The sequence below is a fragment of the Mus pahari genome, chromosome X, assembly GCF_900095145.1.
Source record: "Mus pahari chromosome X, PAHARI_EIJ_v1.1, whole genome shotgun sequence".
Classification (NCBI taxonomy): Eukaryota; Metazoa; Chordata; class Mammalia; order Rodentia; family Muridae; genus Mus; species Mus pahari.
In genome coordinates this window covers 104,348,539-104,370,264 of record NC_034613.1, presented here as the reverse complement: position 1 = coordinate 104,370,264, position 21,726 = coordinate 104,348,539, and the positions used below count along the sequence as shown (strand labels likewise).

Sequence of the window (21,726 nt, the reverse complement as noted above, 5' to 3'; positions counted from 1 at the left end):
GTTTTATATATGTAAAATGGTGTTCTGTATTTAGGATTTAATATAAGGTTATTCAGAATTGTTGTACTTTGAATATTCATGAATATAGTCACATATTTGAATGCTTAATCCAGAGAGGCAGTAGATTAGTTAGCTGAGGACTGCCAATCCATTGTCTATCATTCTCTCTGTTGACAAGAAATAGGAGGCATGGCTATGCTGGAGTAGGTTTGGCTTTGTGGGAAAATGTATATCCCTGAGGGTATGCTTTGATATTTCAGAATCCCAACCCAGGCCCATTATCCCTCTTTCTTTTGCCCATAGATTCAGTTATAGAACTCTCAGATACTTTACCACCAAGTCTGCCTAGGTGCTGCCATGGTGATAATGGATTTATCCTCTGAAACTGTAAGCAAGCAAGCACCAATTAAATGCTTTCTTTCACAAGAGTTTCTAAAGTCAAAATGTCTTTACAGCAAAAGAACACTAAGAGTAAAAGGATATATAATTCATTAGTAGAAAATGAATAAGATTAATTAGGGCATTTTCAAAGACAAATTGTTTTCGTTGTTAATTTACCTACACTTTTTCTATCTTTCTGTTATCCATCAGGTGTCCTGCTCTCTAGACTTTCTTCCTGATCTGCATTCAAAGTAGATTTATGTCTTTTATCTCCATCAGCCACTCAATATTATTTAATGTATCAGAAAGCACCTAAAATATACTTTTTTAAGGTAGAGGACTTTATAATATCCTTACTATACAAGGGAAGAATAGATAATATTAAAGGCTTTAGTAAAAAGTGATTTGCAAAATTACTATGACAAAAGATTTCTACATAATAACACAAAGGTATAAAATTATATTGGGGTATTAATGGAACAAGAATTGTTACCATAAAGTGTGAAATTGGAGGTTAAGAAGGCCATGAAATATTGTGAGGGATAAAAATTACCTTTCAAAAAAGTCATCTGAAAACATACTGTTTTAGAACCTTCCTAATACATATTTAAAATATTGTTAACCTGTAATGGAATAATACTATCCCCACTAGATAAAACAGAATGTATAAATAAAATCCCAGTGCCAGAAAATGGTCCTCTTTTGGAGATATTGACCAATGATGTTCACTAAACACATAAAATTAAAGGTTACTGTGAGTGTCCAGAACTTGATGATAAATCTTATTTCTACTTGATTTCTTGAGAAGAAAAAAGCATGGAGATACAGTGGGTTGCCATTCCCCAGATGATTAATCTATAGCACATTCTCAACACTCATAGCAAAATCTAAAACCTCTTCATAGGAAAAATTACTATGCCATGGAGAAATAGATAATTTCTTCAAATTAATAAAAGACACTTATGAAAACCCACAAAGAACATAATTAACAATGAAAGGGCCAGAGACATTCTTACTTAAATGGATTACTTAACAGTGATTCCTGTTCTGTCACTTATATACAACAAAGCACTAGCTTAGACCATCATGGAATACTTACAATTATATGAATAAACAAACACAAATAAGTAAAATCCAGCCAAAGTGAAATGAAAGAAGTATTATATAATTGACTTCTATATACAGATAATCTCAAAGTATATATAAAATCTTAAAAATATATTAAACATATTAATTAAATTTATTAGGCAATGATATACTATGATATATCAAAATGTACAAATATATTCTAATCTTCAATTTATTTAATTTTTATTTATGTTAGGCATAATACAAAATACTATGATATTTATATTTTACAAAATGGTCTATCATTTTAATGTTCCTTCTGAACTCCTTTACCACCTAATTTTATTTTTACTATAGCATTTTCTTCATATTTCATTTACTTTCATCCTGCATAAAATTTATATTATTGTTCATGATATCTTCAATGCTTCTGGCTTTAGAAAATTTTTTCTTAAACAATAATGAAACTACACCTATTTATTCTGGTTACCAAATATAATAGCTGGTTACATTTTCAGTGTCTTATGATTTAGCTTACAAAAGAAGACCCAAAATAAATTAAGTAGAAATATATAACATAAAATATCTATACTCCCAGTTTTATTAGACAAAATTCATTATATTAATAACATCCTCATAATGCAATATGGCACACATATGATATTAGAGAGTCCTGAATTTAACAATGCACAATCTATTTTGTATAACTCCACAGAATAGTTTTTTGACATAACTTTGTTTTAAAAGTAAAATCACTGACATATATTTTTATGAAAACTCACTCTTAGAAATTCATAACCATTTGACATACATTAATTTTTGCATTCATTTTAGGTATATTTAGTTTTGTCCACTGAAGTACCTAAGTTGTATGAATATCCAACTGTTGCTTAATATTAAATGCCAAAGTTTTAGAGTGCCCATACCCTTAGGTAATAGATATGTGCACTAAAACTAACTGTTGCAAATAGCATTGTTAGAGTTGATATCAAGACAAAATGATCCAATATTTTTTAAATAAAAGTTTTATTTGAGAATCACTTTAGATTTCCCTTATGCTTTGCATACATTTTTCCTAGTGTTAACATCTTGTTGACACACTTTGTATAAATAATACTTCAAAGTCTACACAGTTTTTCTGCTATTTACATTTTACAGAAATTGTTAATTACAAAGATTGTATGAGAAAGACCAATGACTCAAATTATATGAAGCAAGCAACTAATTAATGCAAGCTTTGTGTGTGTGTGTATGTGTGTGTGTGTGTTTGTGTGTGTGTGTGTGTATACACACACATTCCCCTTAAGATGGGGTTCTACAAGTCAGCCTTGGACATGAGGAAGACAAATTTATATATCTCAAGGGTAGGGGATTTCAAAATGGGGAATTGCAGGGTTACAAAAGCAAAAGGTGGTCGTTAACAAGGCAGTCATAACAAACTTTTTGAAACAAAATAGGGTTGCAATAAGGTCATTACAACTTTTTGAAACAAAGAAATAATTGTCAAGGAGATTTTAAGGCATGATATGTGGTAATAACAATAGGTGACTGTAGTTATCTTTTGAAACAAAGGCATAGTTGCTGTTTTCCAGAACATGCAGCACAGAGCCATTTGCAGTTGGGTATAGATAATTCCTGAGAAACAGGTTTAATCACAAACAAGAATGAACCTAGTTTGTCTTTAGTATAAGATGACCTTTTTGTTTGTTTCATATTAAACTTTAATAGGTGGGTTGATATTTTGCTAATCAACAAAATGATTGTTGAATACTCACATCATTGAAATTAATTCTCTACAAAAACATTCTGTACACTTTCTCTGTAAAAGACCAGAAAGAGTAGAATGCAGTCTGTATGGTCTCTATTTTAATTAATTATGTATGGCATTTTATATCTAAAGCTGACATATATAAGATGACTTTTAAGCCTAAAGTGGAGGTAGGCTGATTCATCAAAATGTGATATATTTTGCTACAAATAATGAATAAATAGAACTGTGTCAGGTGCCTATGTTGTTCTTGGTTTTCATACTTTTGTTGATTATTAATCAGATTTGATTCTGTAGAAATGTGATGTCCAAGAAAAGGGGATTGCTAGTTGTGTGAGGTAGGAGTGGGTGGGTTGGAGGGGTAGCACCCTTTCAGAGCAACAGGGAGAGGTAATGGTATGAAGAACTCATGCCATTATTAGACTTTTAAGGACATTGAAAGGTCCAAATAATATATGCAGGTCAACTTTTCATGAACATAAAATGATTTTCACCAGAAAAAAAATGGCCATGAATTATAATGCCCATGATGTAAGATAACATACAGTAATCCTTAATGGGAATTCACATTTTAATTTGTTTAATGCCTTAAATTTTTTATTGATTTATTATATCCCATTACATTTAACCAGCATTCTTTCTTTCCTGTTTAAATGTCCCTACACAAGTGCACATATGCAGACTATGATATCTGCTTAGACAAAAGGCACTCTCTTTTCTTGAATTGTTATTTTATGATCTTCAGTAACTGACTGTTATTGATTCATGAAAGAAATATGTCTCATTTTTGTTTTATTATTCATGCTGACTCTTATTAATTACTCTTAATTCAATTCACTTTGTATTTTATTAAGGTCAACAAATTGAAGTGACTGAATTATTCATTTTGCCGTCTTCAGTATTCATGAGTCTGCCACTTAGTTATTCAAACAGGAATAAATAGTAAAGTAACATTTTTCTTTACCCATTAATTGCAATACCTGAAATGTGTACGTGTGTGTGTGTGTGTGTGTGTGTGTGTGTGTGTCTGTGAGTGTGTGTGTCTGTGAGTGTGTGTGGGGGTGTGTCTGTGTGTGGTTTGTAGGCAGAGAGAAAGGACAGCACATTACATGATATTGAGGAAGTTTATATAGCAAGAGTCAGGTAGATATTATCTTCCTTAAACATTTTCTTTTTGCCTTTTTTATTGATCTTCTCTGAAAGCTATTGTTCCATTATGTGGCCATTTCAGATGACAATCTGCTTTATACACAACTGCATTAGATTGGTATTGTTTCAACTAACAGAGACCCAAAAATGATCCAGTTAACAAACATTACATATACATATTGAATAGAGGAACAAATTAGTCCTTTCTTAGCATATGCAATGCCCTGAATTTCTTCAGCAACAGAAAAATAAATAACATTAGAGAAATTTGAATTACTTATGTAGACATTTGCAAGGGGGAAATGTAGGATCATTCAAAGGAAAATGTATTAGTAAAACATTACACTATCCTGAAAACTATCAGTTATTATCAGTTTCAATTTAGAAACTTATTGATATTTTCATAAAGTACTACCTTTGAATCAAAACAGCATTTTTTTCAAAATGTTTCTGTACAAAATATAAGAAACATTGACATACAAATAAGAACAACCATTTTATCAGTTCTAAATTAAAATTATTTATGTCTATGATACAGAAAATGTAAACACAATATTTATTGTTTTACATTGTTTATATCACTCTTATGTAACATTCACACACATGCACACACACACACACACACACATACACACACACACACACACACACACACAAACACATTTATTTTCTTGCCCATGATTTCCTTGAATTTGTAACTCCTAACAAGGGAACTTGTGATGAACATTTTTCTTGCCAAAAAAAAAAAAAAATGGGATATTAAATATGTAAGGAGGACAGGTTTGATTGGGCTCCCAACTCTTAAATTGCTGGTGGCATTTTAAACATGTACATTCATTCTGGAAATCAATCTAGAGATTTCTCAGAAAATTGGAAATAGATCTACCTGAAGATCCAGCTATACTACTCTTTTTTTTTCTTTTTTTTATTAGATAATTTCTTCATTTACATTTCAAATGCTATCCCCAAAGCCCCCTATATCCCCCCCTGCAACTGCTCCCCAACCTACCCACTCCTGCTTCCTGGCCCTGGCATTCCCCTGTACTTGGGGCATATGATTTTCGCAAAAGGAAGGGCCTCTCCTCCCATTGATGGATGACTAGACCATCCTCTGCTACATATGCAACTAGAGACACAGCTCTCGGGGGAGGTGGGGTACTGGTTAGTTCACATAAAGTGCTAAAGGGGTCTGCAACCTGATAGGAGGAACAACAATATGAACAAACCAGCTGTACTACTCTTGGTCATATACCCAAAAGATGCCCCACCACACCACAGGGGCATGTGTTTCACTATGTTCTTAGAGGCCTTAGTTGTGATAGTCAGGAGTTGGAAGCATCCCAGATGTCCCACAACAGAAGAATAATACAGAAAATGTGGTTCATTTACACAATGGAATACTACTCAGCTATTAAGAACAAGAACATCCTGATTTGTATAGACAACTGGAAAAATGGACAGAACTAGAAAATATCATCCTTAATGAGGTAACTCAGACCCAAATGGACATGCAATAGTATGTGCTCACTTAGTGGATATTATCCAAAATATACAGAATACCCACAGATCTCAAAAGATTAACAAGCTGAAGAACCCAAGTGAAGATGCCTTAATCCTACCTGGAAACAGGTAAATTCAGGAGGTAGGAGGTGGGGGAACCCTCTAAGATGTACCAGAGTGCTGGGAGGTGAGAGACTATCAGACTCAAAGAGAGAGACCTGTAGAAGACTACTCAATTTTCCTAATGGCTGAGTCATCCCTCCCACCTGGAAATATTCTTAATGCAGAACTATTCTACTAAGAATTGTAAGTAATTGTACGCACATGAATATTTGAAAATAAGTTTTAAATTAGAAGTTTTATCCATTTATTATGAAGATATAAGAATTAATGACTGAAACTATGGAAATTATGTCAAACTAGAAGATTTTAGAGTAAAGTAGTGAAATTTAGCACAATTCCTGCTTTGTGTATGTTGTTGTGTTTAAATTTAAAGTGGGGTTTCCATTCCACCATAATTTGTGTATTTGAAAATGTGAAATTCCTTGATTATTATTATTTTACCAGTGATATCAATGCCTAAAATAGGCACAGTTTTCTCATATTTTTTCTCAATCTTGTATATTCTCCTTCTAATGAAAATCATTCATCTTCACAATTAATTCTGTAGCAACATAATATTGAAAGGTATAGTTTCATGAAAAGGATATGTATTTCCTCATTTTAAGAACCAAAACCAGCTGGGCAGTGGTGGCGCACGCCTTTATTCCCAGCACTTGGGAGGCAGAGGCAGGCAGATTTCTGATTTCGAGGCCAGTCTGGTCTACAAAGTGAGTTCTAGGACAGCCAGGACTATACAGAGAAACTCTATCTTGAAAAATAACAAAACAAACAAACAAACAAACAAACAAAAAGGCTGGGTATGGTGGCGCAATCCTTTATTCCTAGCACTCTGGAGGTAGAGGCATTTGGATACCTGAGTTCAAGGCCAGACTGGTCTACAAAGTGAGTTCCAGGTCAGCCAGGGCTATACAGAGAAACCCTGTCTCGAAAAAGACCAAAACAAAACAAAACAAAAAAACAAAACAGATAAGCAAACACTGTAATGATTCTTGTGTAGACTAGAAAGAGAAGAAAACAAAGGTAAATTATGGATGAAAAAAATCAAATATGGGAACAATGAACTATCATTCTTTTTTTTTTTATTTTCCCCACTATAGACCCTTATGCTCCAGCACTATGCATCAACAAATGAAAATTACTTTCTCAGTACACCTCTTCTCAGTAAGTAATATTATCTATGTAAATTTTCTTGACATTGTAAAATATAAATCAAGTTGATAAATATATAATAATGCACAGTTAAGATAAATAAATGAAAATCCACTATACATTTTTTTCCTTATGATCCAGTTTGATTGATAAACCTATAGGGGCCTACAAATAAGGCCAACAATATTTACATATTGAAGTATTTTCTCACTTTTTATGCCACCTGTTTGTCAAAAAAAAATGATAACATGGGAAAACAATACCTTTTATCACAATCTTTTCTATGTTTACTAACAGAAAAGCCCATTACTCACTATTCCACACTTAAATACGCATTTATATAATAACTGTAAGTGTATCTGTTGTAGCTGTCCAGGTTGTTTCAAAATGATAAAATGTGTTCTTCAGAATGTAGAATATGAACTAATGATACAATGTATGCTTGTGGAAACCAATGTTTTAAAATAACTATTTCTTTCTGGCTACTAAATTCTGTTGATAATATACTTTGAGCATAAAGAGAGTTTGTGAAATAATATAGTAATCAGCAAAACACTTTCATAGGCTAGCAGAAGAAATAATTTCAGTAGGCAATAGAATGTAATAAATCAGCTAATTTTCTATAATCATATGTAGTATACATATGGAATATAAATAGTAAGATGATTAACAATCATTGATTAGAGTAATTAATAGTTTTAATAAATGCTAAATAACTTTTAATAAATTCTAACAAAAGCAGCTACTAAAACAATCAACTAATTCTACAATGACTCGCTTCTATTTATTTGGGTTTTGCTTTTAGTATCAGTTCAACAATCATGCTGTACATACAAGGATTGCAATGTGATTGATATATACAAAGGTATACAATGTACTGAGCAGCATCAATTGATACAAATAAATCTACTGTAGAAATATTTTGACTTGTTGAATGTTAGCTATTATCTTGTTTAAAATCCAAACAATACCCAAGCATCCTGTACACTAGAATATTTTTGCTTAATAAATTTAATTACAATATATATTGTCAGGAATTCTGATATTGTTATTATTATTATTATTATTATTATTATTATTATTATTAATTTGATTTTCTATCCAAGATGGGTTACTTACTCTTTATGTAATGGGGTTTCTTTTTTTTAGTAGCCAGTAAAATTTTACAAACAATTTGAAATGTATTTTAAATCAATTTAGCACTCAGATAATTTTACAGAGTCATCACATACTGTTTTGCTACCAATAAAAATGATACATAACCTGTCTCAGAACTATGCATCCCATGTTTCCCAACAATCACTTTCACTACAAAATATGAAACAGATCTCAAAGATGAATCCTTCGATGGTAATGATTGATAGTATTATATTCATCATACTTTTACTATAGAAAATTTTGAATGTCACTATTTGATATATGGTTCACTATACATCTTGTTTTCAAGAAAATAAGGAGGACAATCAGTCACGCTAGTAATGAGACAAAACTTAATGCATTGTGTAGTTTAAGGAGAAAACCCTGACTTGTAAATCCATGTTTAATGTATATTTTGATAACAAGATTTCTCATTAATAAATAATAAAACAAGTTGTTAAAGGATATCTAATAAATGCCTTATTGCCAAAGGAATCATGTTTAAAGGGGAAAAAAGATGAGGCTTTTAATAAAATTAAAATGTCATATTGTATATGATTCACGTAATAGAGAAATAGACCCAACTATAGATGATTTACATAAAGTACAAGTAAAACATTAGATAATGTACAGAAACCTATATCACTGAATGACTAATCCTGACTGAAGAAAAAGTTAAGTATAGTTTAATTTTATTCAAGAAGAATAATCTATTTGTGGTTGCTTACAGTACATTTGCTAATTATAGAAAATTGAAATTTGAAATATATATTCTAATATATCTAGACTTTACCATGACATTGAGGTCAAAATGTCTATGGCAAAGTTACAGATACTTTATTATCAATAAGCATTTAGTCTCACACAGAGAAAACTTACTATGTAAGTTTATTAAATAACTTACAACAAATATTCATTAAATATTTACTAGGTTTCAAGTGGTTTGTTAGACTACAGGAATTCATAAAACATCATGAATTATTAATTCTCTCTATCCTAACATTAGATTTAGACTTTGCTTCTATAATGATTCATTGTATAAAAATCAAAGCTAGAAGTTTATTTAAAAATTACAAATGAATAAATGTTGGTGGCTATGTTCACAATCAAACTCAAGGGGTAGATTTGAGAATTACCTAGTATATTTATAATCCTCTAATAAAATGTTACCAATGTAATTAATTGATAGAAACTCTAAAATGAGGATGCTGTGATTTATTTTAGCAGTTAAATAAACAAAATTTATTTTTAATTAGCAAGTAAATTAACATATTTCTATATATCATACCCATCCGTACTTGCAAGTTGGTTGATTCTCACCTCTAATTCTTCTCTTCTTAAATCTGTACTCATCTTTGCCTTTAAGTCCCCAGTAATCCTCTTTCCTCTTTCATATTGTGTTATGTTACCCTCCCAACCTGTTTCATTAAAATCTATTTTATCTGTCTCATTAACCCCTTTCTAGTTTCTTGACCTGCATTCACAGTCTCTTACACATATAAACTTAAGAAATTATAACTAAATACAAGAGAGAACAGCCAGTATTTGTTTATCTGAGTTTGGGTTATCTCATTCATTATCATGTTTTATATTTTCCAATGTAATCATTCCAGTTTTCCTTAGATCTGAATGACATACCATTGTGTACATGCACAATATATTCATTTTTAATCATAAATGGCTGGACATCTAGAATAATTTAATTCTTTAGCTATTATGTATAAACCACAATGAAAACTGATGTTCAAGTTTCTCTGTACATTGTTCAAATAAGCAAATATTTCTGTACCATTTTAAATAATACACTTACCTCTTTAAAGTCAAGTATATGAGAAGTGAAAAATACATGCAATGATAATTTAAATCACCACACTTCCCCATTAGTTGACATAGAAAATCCTGTTAACACTATTGAATAAATACGTGTTTTTAAGTAGACATTTCACATTTGTGACATAAAGTACATGCTAGAAAAGTCTTCTGCACTAATACTAATGTGCACTGCAAGTGCATTCCATTACTAAATTGATATATCTTACCATAGAAACAGATGATGGCTTGAATCAGTACTGTAACATATTGTCAAACTCGATCCAGTAACTAGATTAGATTTTAACCTATTCATGCTGAAAGTCAACAATTAACTAGGATTCCAGGAACTGATGGACTGATCAATAACCATATTTATGACTTGTGAGTAAAAGTACACCAGAGCAATAGAGAATCTTCCAGTACAAATCACTAATGAGATAATTATCCCCAAATTAGGACAATTACTTTGGATGATAAAGCTGTGACCCTAATCAAAATTATCATGCCATACTAAACACTTTGTTTCACTCAAATTGTGAGAGATTGAGAAAACATTTATGTCTCTTTCAGAAACATAAATGATATATTGATCAATGGTATGAAAAATTGGTATCATCACAGAAGACCTTGGTGATACTACTCTATTACAGATGGATCATGCCAAAATATCACTCTAATAATTCAAACTATGTCAACAAATTTCTGCCATTCAATTTGGGGATTTACTATAAATTTAACTTTTATTTCCTCATAGGAAGAGACAAATGAGAGCCATACCTAAGCATTATGAATGCATGACTTGGGCTAAGCCCAGAGCATTTCTCTGTAACTATCCTTAGGCCTAGGCCTAGAAGATTCTAGCCTGTGTACCAACTAATCTATGAACCCAAACTTTGAAGGCTCCAGGTTCTAGCCTTCGTCTGCTAACCTAGGCCTAGATGGTTTCACCCTCAAAGACCTACTGCAGAATAAACTCATCCTTTCTAGCTCTTTCTGGATGCTGTCTCACTGGTTCAACTCAGCTGATCTGGTTGAAATTCATCTGTAAGCTGACTGATTCAAAGTGGTTACCCTCAGCTTCTGATTAAATTGTTCTGTTTGGCAAAATTGCCTCTTGCAATCCAGGAGCTGAACTGAGCTGACTGCTCCTACTGCAGGAACTAAAAGGAACAGAACTGAATGGAACTGCCCTAACTCAACTGAACTCAACTCCATCCCACTGAACTACACTAATATGAACTAATATGAGCTGCATTAATATGAACTGAACTCCCTTCTCATCATTCCCTGTGCTGCTCATAAGTAGCTTTTCTTTCCTGTCTATTCTCGTGAGAGTTTGGCATATCCTATCTCTCACCCATTCTGCCAAATTCTACACTTTGCCTTTTCCTCAATTGTACTTCATTGTTTGGGATCAAAAGTATCTACTAAAGGTGTGTTTGTATTCCAACCAGAGGGATTTAAGGTGTGTATTCTAGCCAGAAGTATTAAAAGGGTATCATTCCAGGCATATCACATAAATCTAGAAGACCTTTGGATATAATCCCTTGCCATAACAGCCATATTGCTGAATTAAAGCTCACTTTCAAAAAAAGAAAAACATAAACAAGCAAAAAAAATGGAGTATAGAGCCAAACAGAGAATTTACAACAGAAGAATCTCTCCTGGCCAAGAAGCATTGAAAGACATGTTCAAAGCCATTAGTCACCATGGAAATGAAAATCAAAATGATTATGAGATTCTACCTCACACCAATCAGAATGGCTAAGGTAAAAATAACAAACTTAGATGACAGCATATACTGGCAAGGATGTGGAGAAAGAGTAATACTCTTCTATAGACGATGGGATTGAAAATTTGAACAACTCTGGAAATCTATCTGGAAGTTCCTCAGAAAATCAGAAATAGATGTTCCCGATGAACCAGTTATACCACTCTTGGGCATATACTCGAAAGATGTCCCACCATACCATAGAGATACATGCTCCACTATGTTCATAATTATGACAGCCAAAAAATGGAAACAACCAACATGTCCCACAATGGAAGAATGGATACAGAAAGTGTGGTTCATTTACACAATGGAATACTATTCCTCTATTAAGTACAAGGACATCATGAGTTTTGCAGGCAAATGGATGGAACTAGAAAATATCATCCTGAGTGAGATAACTCAGATCCAAATGTATATTAGCCAAGAAATACAGAACACCTAGGATGCAGTCCCCAGAGTTCAATAAGGTTCATAAGCAGAAGGGCCCAATTGAGGATGCTTCAATTCCACTTGAGAGGGAGAAGAAAGCAATCACAGGAGGCAGAGGGATGGAGGACCAGGTTGAGAGAGGGGAGAGGGAGGGGAACAGGAGAACAGGGAAACAGGATCAGGTATGGGAGGGGAGACTTAAGAGAAGATCTGAGGGCCAGCAGAATAGAAATATGCAACCTTGGGGAGGTGGGCAGTGGGGGCCACTCTGGAAAATATCAAAGACCTTGGATGTGTGACACTCTCAGGACACAAAGAGAGGCACCTTATATGAAAGGCCTAAGAGTACGGAGAGGGAACTAACTTGCAGAGTTCACCTCCAGTAGAAAGACAAGTGGAGGTACTGAGTTGTCATCCCACAGTCAAAATATCTGACCCAGAATTGTTCCTATCTAAAATAACTACAGGGACAAAAATGGAGAAGAGATTGAGGGAAAGGATGTCCAGGGACCAGCCCAACTTCAGACCCATCTCAAGGGGAGGCTCCAAGGACTGACACTATTACTGTAGCTATGGTGTGATCACAGACAGGAATCTAGCATGGCTGCTCTCTGAGAGGCTCAACAAGCAGCTGACTGAGACAGACAGAGATACTTAAACTCAACCATGGAACAGAAGTCAGACACATCAGTGGTTGAATTAGTGGAAGGATTAAAGAATCTAAGGAGGAGGGTGACCCCCATAGGAAAACCAGCAGTCTCAAACCAGGATCCCTGGGATCTCTCAGACACTGATCCACCAACTAGACAGCACACAGAAGCTGGTCTGAGGCCTGCTACACATATATAGCAGAGGACTCTCTGATCTGGCCTTAGTAGGAAAAGATGGGCCTAAAACTTGAGAGACTTGAAGCCTCAGGGATTGGTGAGGCCTAGAAAGGGGTGCATCCTCTTGGAGAGAGGGGAAGAGGGAATGTGATGATAAACTGAGGGAGGAGGAACTGGGAGGGGGCAATGGCTAGACTGTAAAAACATAAAAGTAATAATAGTAATGATAATGATAATAATAATAACAATAATAATAATAATAATAATAATTTCCTTGACAATTTCTAGCTAGAGATTCATGAACTTAGAAGAGAAAATTATTTTTTCCCAAAATGACAAATATAGGTCAACATAGTTAATATGTATACAGAATTCTTACTCCAGGAAAGTAAGACCATTCCAGCTTTTCCATTGACTTATTTTAGATTTTTCCACTTCCGATCCTCATCAGTGATTCTTCTTCATCTAGTGTCCAGGCTAACAGATTCCGAAGATCCCTATGCCACCCAGAACTCATATAACATCACTAAAAATTATTTACTTTATTGTGGATTATCTTCAATTATTTGGCATAGAATCCTCACATTACTATAAAATGTATATGAAATGTTGTTCACTCTGCCACTGTCATATGAATCATGTCTTTAGTCAAAGTCTCTGGCATGATGATTTCTGTCTCCTTATATCAAGTATTTATAATATTTCTAATGTATATCTCACCTCTGATGAGCAATTTGCCTTGGTACCCCATTTGAATCATAAACATGAAACTTTTCAGGAGTATGTACAGAAGAAGTCACAGTCTTTGCTTAATAACTTCTTTTTATTATCACAAGATCAAGATGATAGCCATAGAATATAACAATCCCATAATCCTCCAACAATAAAACATGAAACACACACACACACACATATGTGTGTATGATTATTTTTCTGTAATATCCTAATTGACTGAACTATCCTCTGAAATCCAGAAGCTGAAGTGTACTGATTACACTGACTGCATGAACTAAGTGTAATATGCACATATACATACAAACACACACACACACACACACACACACACACACACACACACATATTCTTTCTATAGTATTTGTTTGGCAGTAAGCCCATTTGAGATAGCATTTCTGTAATGAAAATACTAGTAATTATTTGTTGATAGTAAGGATAGAAATTCTAATCAGAGCTCTAGAGTTTAGTGTATGAATTTCCGTGTAACAGTTGTTCTTCAAACCCATTGCCAAAGCTTTTAAATTATGTACTGACTCAGATTTAGAAGTCATTAACTGAACTCCAACAATAACTACCAACGTTTACTAGAAAAAAAAAAAAGAAACAATAAAAGGAATGGAAAATTGCCCAATCTGTTGCAACAGAAAGAGTCCATATGCAAAAACTGAGCCAGTAACTATGCCTAACACTATTGTACAGCTAAAGACCTGGGGATAATGCATTTAATACATATTAAAATGCTATGCAGATAAGTCTCCAAATGCTTTGCTCTTTTTACTACTTTGAATAAAATATAGTTTAAAGCCATTTAAAATATCGACTTATTTTACTTAAGATTTTAGGTCTATTGTTTCCTGCACTTGCAGAACAAGAATAGAGCTGAAATGAATATGGATGGCTTTATTTCAGAATAACCTCAATACTATGCCACACAGAGTGAAAACATCTGTTTCTAAGAGATATAATGACAGATTTTCATGCTTCACTATGAGACGATGAACTGAATGAGGGATTAGAAAAGTTTGATGTGAGGTTAAGTGTTTTCAGCAAAGAAAAAAAAATACAGATGGGGTATGATAATTTAGTTTTTAGCTTCTTTTGCCAAAATCAAAGAATAACTTTTTAAAATGAAATCATACAAATTGAAAAGTTTAATCAATTAGGAAATAATAGAAAATAATCAAAATAATATTTATAGTGCCAAAGTTATTTTTAAAGCAATATTCAGCATCATTTTTGAATATTTTGTAGATAACATAATTTATATTAGAACTAAGAACTAGTTTGTTCTCTGTTACCTTTATTTTTCTATTTTAGATGATGAACTATGACATGGGAAGAAACATCTATAAACTCCTATATTAAAAAATGCAATGTACTTTTAAATACTAATGTTTTATTATAGAAAATTAGGGTTCATATTCTTTTGAATTAAGGAAATTTAGAAGTCTAATGAAACTAGTATGCTCATTATTTAGTAAAGGTGAAGAAGATATTGTGTAGATAACTGAAAAGATACTGAAGAAATGGCTACTTTATCTGCATAAAGTCACAGTTCAGATACAGAAATTGTATCTTCAGGTTCGAAATACATGTATAGCAAAGAATTTGGGGGAAGAAATTTTCTACAAGGATCAATGTACTGGCTAGTTTTGTGTCAACTTGACACAAATTGGAGTTATCACAGAAAAAGGAACTTCAGTTGGGGAAATATCTCCACAAGATTCAGCTGTAAGCCATTTACTCAATTAGTGATCAAGGGGGGAGGTCCCCTTGTGGGTGGTGCCATCTCTGAGCTGGTAGTCTTGAGTTTATAAGAGAGCAGGCTGAGCAAGCCAGGGGAAGCAAGCCAGTAAAGAACATCCCTCCATGGCCTCTGCATCAGCTCCTGCTTCCTGCCCTGCTTGAGTTCCAGTCCTGACTTCCTTTGGTGATGAACAGCAGTATGGAAGTGTAAGCTGAATAAATCCTTTCCTCCCCAAATTATTTCTTGATCATGATGTTTTGTCCGGGAACAGAAACCCTGACTAAGCAAAATTAGTACCAGAAGAGGGGTATTTCTGTGACAATCTGACCATGTTTTTGGGAGGACTTTGGAACTTTGGTCTAGAAGACTGGTGTTAAGAGCTCTGTGGGATGTTCTATAGGAACTTGGAAGATAATGTTGAGAATAGTGCAGAAGATGGAGGCCTGGTTTGTGAAATTTCAGAGGGAAAATTAAAGACTCTTTTCAGGGCCATTGTTATTTCTGTTCTTTTAGTTCACCGACCAAATTTTCAGTAATAGATATATTTAATAAAATAAATATATTTCATAGAAAATAAAGATCCTGAAAATGCTCGAGAGTATGTCTGAATAATATATTCTTAGATATTGCTATCTAAGGAATCTATGTACTAAGAGAGTAAACAACTTCATTAGATAGTCATGCCAAATGGGAGCCCTTCGTGTTAATTTAATTTTCTCATAACAGTACTAAATTAAACTAAAATTTTAATAAAGGAAACTAGACTAGTAAAATCAATATAAGTGACATTCATAATTGCAGTGGTTTTATATGTATTAATTAGGTAATAATACTCTGAAATAATCATGAATTAATATAGTCCCCAGTAAAGGCAAACATTTTTTCAAATACGTACCATAAGACTGGATTGCATTTGGAGAATTGTTTGTAAATATATGTCAAGGTCTTATTCTTTATTTGAATCCTTAAATTTAAATGTCAGGTGAATAGCTGAACAAAAATCTTCCAAAATGCCTAACTTTCTGAACTGAAAGAACATATCTTGCACCAGTAAAATGAATAGTTTAATACATAATTGCTCTAAGGTTGTTGTCACTCAACCACCTTGTCTTTATTCAGTCTGGGAGCAAATGAGTACACAAATGACAGGAATCAGGATGAAGATAGACAGATGACAAGAAAGACCTTTCAATTGTACTCTGACTCTAGTTATTCTCTGTTATCCATGAAGTTAGTCAGAAAGGAACCACTTCGTAAATTCACCTCAGGCAGATATAAAGAAATCAGAAACATATTCCTTTGAGAATCTCAGTCAGTTCTATTTCTGCCATCTTCAGTTTAGCACTTTGGTGAACATAAACCCTAACAAGCCAGGCCATTTGTGAAAAGCCTCAGGGCAGTTTAGACACAGACTTATCCAAAGAGAAAAGGTAACTCAAAATGTCTATCTGAAAAATTCTGAGTTAATGATAACTAAGGAAAAAAAAAAACCTAGGAGTATTAATCTAACAACCAGTGAGTGCTTATACGAAGAAATGTTTCAAATTACTTACCAAACAGGTTTTTTAAATTGTACTTTTTTCATTTATCTGAAAATATGTGTTGCTACAACTATTTGTTCAGTCAGAGTGGTTGTGTTTTGAAATCCACATTGCTGATAATTAGATTTTAGCTGACTGAATATCAGCTAGTTAGAGTGGTTGAATTGTGGCATTTGCTTTTGTTATGCTATTTGAATGCTACTAGATTATGTATGAAGTATTCTATTTAAGAATTGATATAAAAAATGTATCTACCTCTACCTTTAATTTTATCTGAAGGATGAAAACTATCCCATTTATTGAGGTCTCGCATACTACTTAAAATCCTATGCAAAATCACTGAGTTCTCTTGTCCTTTCCTGTTTTAATATATAAAAGGCAATAATGCATTTGTGCAGGTACTATATTCATAGCTGAGATAATTCATTATTCTGTTTTTAACAAATGTTAAATCTGAATTAAACTGAACATCAACTATATAGTATAGAATTCATTTAAAAATCTAAATAGATAAAGTTCAGAGGTTCAAGAAATTAATTAATCTTTTATGGAAACATTTGCAATAAATTCAAAGTTAATGAATATTCTGACACTTAATATACTTAAAGTTTATAGCTTCTCAAATTTAATATCCAAAATACCCTTCAGAATGCACACATAAATTTAATGGACCTAAAACAAAGGACATCAGAGGGCATATTTCATTTCTATGGTGTATTGCATATTTTATCTAGATGTGTACAACAGATTATTGAAACAGCTTTAACAATGTTTTGTCCTAATAGTGAAAAGAACTTTTACAAAGTGTTAAAATTATTATTGAAAGTTTTAAACCATTCTTCTAAATAAATTGCCAATAAAAATGAACCCTAACAAAATTTGAATCTCTCTCCCCACCTTCCTCTCTCTTTCTCTCTATCTGTCTGTCTATTGGTCTATTTGGCTCTCTATTCCTCAAAATTCCAATTTAAAAATACATGATCAATGGGTTTACTTCCAAATTCACAAGGTTTTAAAAGCTCCTTCCTTCTCTCTCCATGTCACTCTGCTCTTCTTGAAGCCAATGACATTTTATTACTATATATTTGTTTATGAGTTTTAAATGGACAACTCTATTATTCTTTTTTATGGACTTTGGTCTTCTGAAAGGAGTAATTTTCAAAACTTCAATACTCCAAGGTCACAATGATCTTCAAGATGGTTTATGAGGACATTTAACAACTCTCAGGAAAGTATATTGATTTATAACTCTGATGCTGTTATGTTACATTTTCCGTCAAAGATTAATGCTAATTCACTTTGACATTCTAGTAAAATTCCATTTTCAGGTAATTCTCACACTTAATAAAAACATGTAAGGGCATCAGATCTAGTAGATTACTTTGTAGCCAAACCTAGACCTTCATCTGGCAAGTTGTTTTTCAAATGTCAAATTTGGCCCTTCAAACTAGATTATAATATTTCATTGTAAAGATTTTATATCTTCAATATAGAGTAAAAACTATCATATACTGTTGCCTTGTATGGATAGTAGTTAATAGCTTAATAAAATATTATTTGTCAGAAGTTTAAGTTTAATATAATTCCTTCTACCTAAAAACATGATAAGAAACCTAAGTTATAATGCTAAGAAATTTGTAATAGTACAGAAAAGTTGTTTGATATTAGTGGTCATACTATATAACCAGAGAAAAATATAATCTAACAGGATGTGTAAGATAGCTTTACTTATTTATTTATTTATTTTTGAACTCTGGAAAGCTAACTACTTAGAATTTTAACTTTCCTATCTATCTGGGAATGTAAACATTTTACATTCAAAGTGATATTCTGCAGATTAGTTTCTCAATGAATAATATACTGTTGGTTAACCATGAATAGGTTAGCTTTAATTTTCCTCTCTGATGCTACTACATTAGTTTCTGGTCTATAGTCAGTAAGTTTTGGAGATTCCTGCTAAAATTTGAATTGACACAAAAATTACACACTTTATTGTTTATGCTTATCACATAAAATCTATATTACCAAGACATTCACAAACTAATACTGTCAACAATGATTTGTTTTTGAACAGTGGGAAAAAAGTACTAGTGAAAAGTAAACTAAGGGTTGGATATTGCATCCATAATTATGTAAGTGCTGGAAAGAACCCAGATGTCCCTCAATAGAGGAATGGATACAGAAACTGTGGTACATTTACACAATGGAGTACTACTCAGCTATTAAAAACAATGAATTTATGAAATTCCTAGGCAAATGGATGTATCTGGAGGATATCATCCTTAGTGAGGTAACCCAATCACAAAAGAACTCACTTGATATGCACTCACTGATAAGTGGATATTAGCCCTAAAACCTAGAATATCCAAGATACAATCTCCAAAACACAAGAAAATCAAGAAGGAAGACCAACAGGTGGATACTTCCTTCCTCCCCACTACATATGTCCTTAGTTAGGTAACCCAATCACAAAAGAAGTCACTAGATATGCACTCACTGATAAGCGGATATTAGCCCAGAAACTTAGAATTATTACATCTGGCAAAACACAAGAAAACCAAGAAGGATGACCATCATGTGGATACTTCATTCCTCCTTAGAATAAGGAACAACATACCCATGAGAGGATATAGGTACAGAGACAAAATTTAGAGCTAAGATGAAAGATGGGCTATCCAGAGACTACGCCACCCAGGGATCCATCCCATCATCAGCCACCAAACCCAGATACTAATGCACATGCCAGCAAGACTCTGCTGAAGGGACCCTGATATAGTGGCCTCTTGTGAGGCTATGTCAGTGCCTGGCAAACACAGAAGTGGATGCTCACAGTCAGCTGTTAGATAGAACACAGGGCCCCCAATGGAGGAGCTAGAGAAAGCACCCAATGAGCTGTAGGGGGCTGCAACCCTGTAGGCGCAACAACAATATGAACTAACCAATAACCCCTGAGCTCGAGTCTCTAGCTGCATATGTAGCAGAAGATGGCCAACATTGGGAAGAGAGGCCACTTGGTCTTGCAAACTTTATATGACCCAGCACAAGGGAAGGCCAGGGCCAAGAAGTGGGAGTGGGTGGGTAGGGGAGCAGTGGTGGGTGGGGGGAGGTATAGGGAACTTTTGCGATAGCATTTGAAATGTAAATAAAGAAAATAAAAAAAGAAAGAAAGAAAGAAAGAAAGAAAGAAAGAAAGAAAGAAAGAAAGAAAATATACAGGCAAATCAAGATGAATTTCTTTTAAGGAAGAACTATAAAATATGACATAGTAAATACAGTTTTAACACCATAGTGAAAGAGGTGAGTTTTAGTAATATAAAGTTAAAATGCAACATGTCTTAAAATATTTGTGAATTAAAAATCTTACCTTTCCTGGCTTTTTTCCATCAGATCGCCGCTGATTTGGATAAAATGGAGGCAAGGGAAGCAAAACAAAACAAACAAAAAGACAAAACTCAGTACCAATTTTATTACTGCATAGAGATTTTAGTTTTTATAAAAACAAGTCAGTATTCCCAGTGCAATTATACACAATGTTGCTCTCATTCCTTGGACATTGTTTGAGTAAATAAATATAGCAGTAATATAAACATCCTGCAACACCATGAACATTCACATAAAACATAAAACTCTGGTTAACCTACATAGGTATTTACTAAAAAATATATTCTTCTAGGAAGCAAACAATTAAAGTTGGAATGTCAGTAGTATTTATTCTAAAATAAGGGTAAATAGAAAGCAACCCATTCAATTTTATGAGAGAGAAGAAGGAGTCTTCACTTTTCATTCAATGATCTAGTCTTAGAGAATTAATTTTTATCAGTCAATATATGCATCATTTTGACTTTCAAATTTAGAATTGAGGTGTACATACAGAGATAGAATCCCATTATTTCACTTCAGTTATTTTAAGCTTAATCTGTTCATAATAGGTACCTGCATTGATCAGAATCAACCATTAATGGCTGTGCTCAAATTCAACTTTCCTGCAAAGGCTTAGTTTAAGGATGTTGTCTGGAAAAACTGTCCTAGAGAGTGCCATTTAGTTTTCACACTTTACTTAACCAGTATTTACTGACTTGCTATCAACTCCTCATAATGAATAATACCGAATCTGAAACAGACAAAAAAGTTTTAACACTCTACAAGAAATAATCTACAAACAAACAAACAAAAATGACAAAAATCATTCCATTTTTATCCATATATAAATTACTGTGTTGAAAGTAATATTAATTATTCCATAGTATCATGCTAGATCCTTGTTTACTTCTATTGAAATTACCTTACATATAGAGTAAATTTTAATTTTTACGTAAGTGTGCTACTAATTTAGGTAAGTGGGCAATCCACTTGATTGCTCTTCAGGGAGCCAAGGAAAGACATAAAAATATTTATTTTGTCTCTTTGTAAATTGTTTACTAAACTCCTGAAAATTTAATAGGTTAGACTGCCGGGGAGAGAGCGGACTGGAGAGGAGGGACCCGCATCTGGACCCGATCGTCCTGCGCCTCTCCTGCCCAGGAGGGGTGTTCGCCTGGCGGCTGTCCGCAGGCTGATCCAGCACCCAACACCTTTCCTCCCTGACC

The 21,726-nt window shown here is 33.3% G+C and overlaps 1 protein-coding gene across 2 annotated transcripts in view; it reads right to left on the bottom strand.

Moving 5' to 3' along the window:
• The window catches only part of Pcdh11x (protocadherin 11 X-linked), a 524,801-nt gene that overhangs the window by 215,316 nt on the left and 287,759 nt on the right, over positions 1–21,726 (bottom strand). For both annotated transcript variants that reach the window (XM_021187467.2, XM_021187468.2), the window contains exon 5: positions 20,505–20,534. In XM_021187467.2, the coding sequence (XP_021043126.1) occupies positions 20,505–20,534 (30 nt within the window). The remainder of the gene's footprint in view (positions 1–20,504; positions 20,535–21,726) is intronic.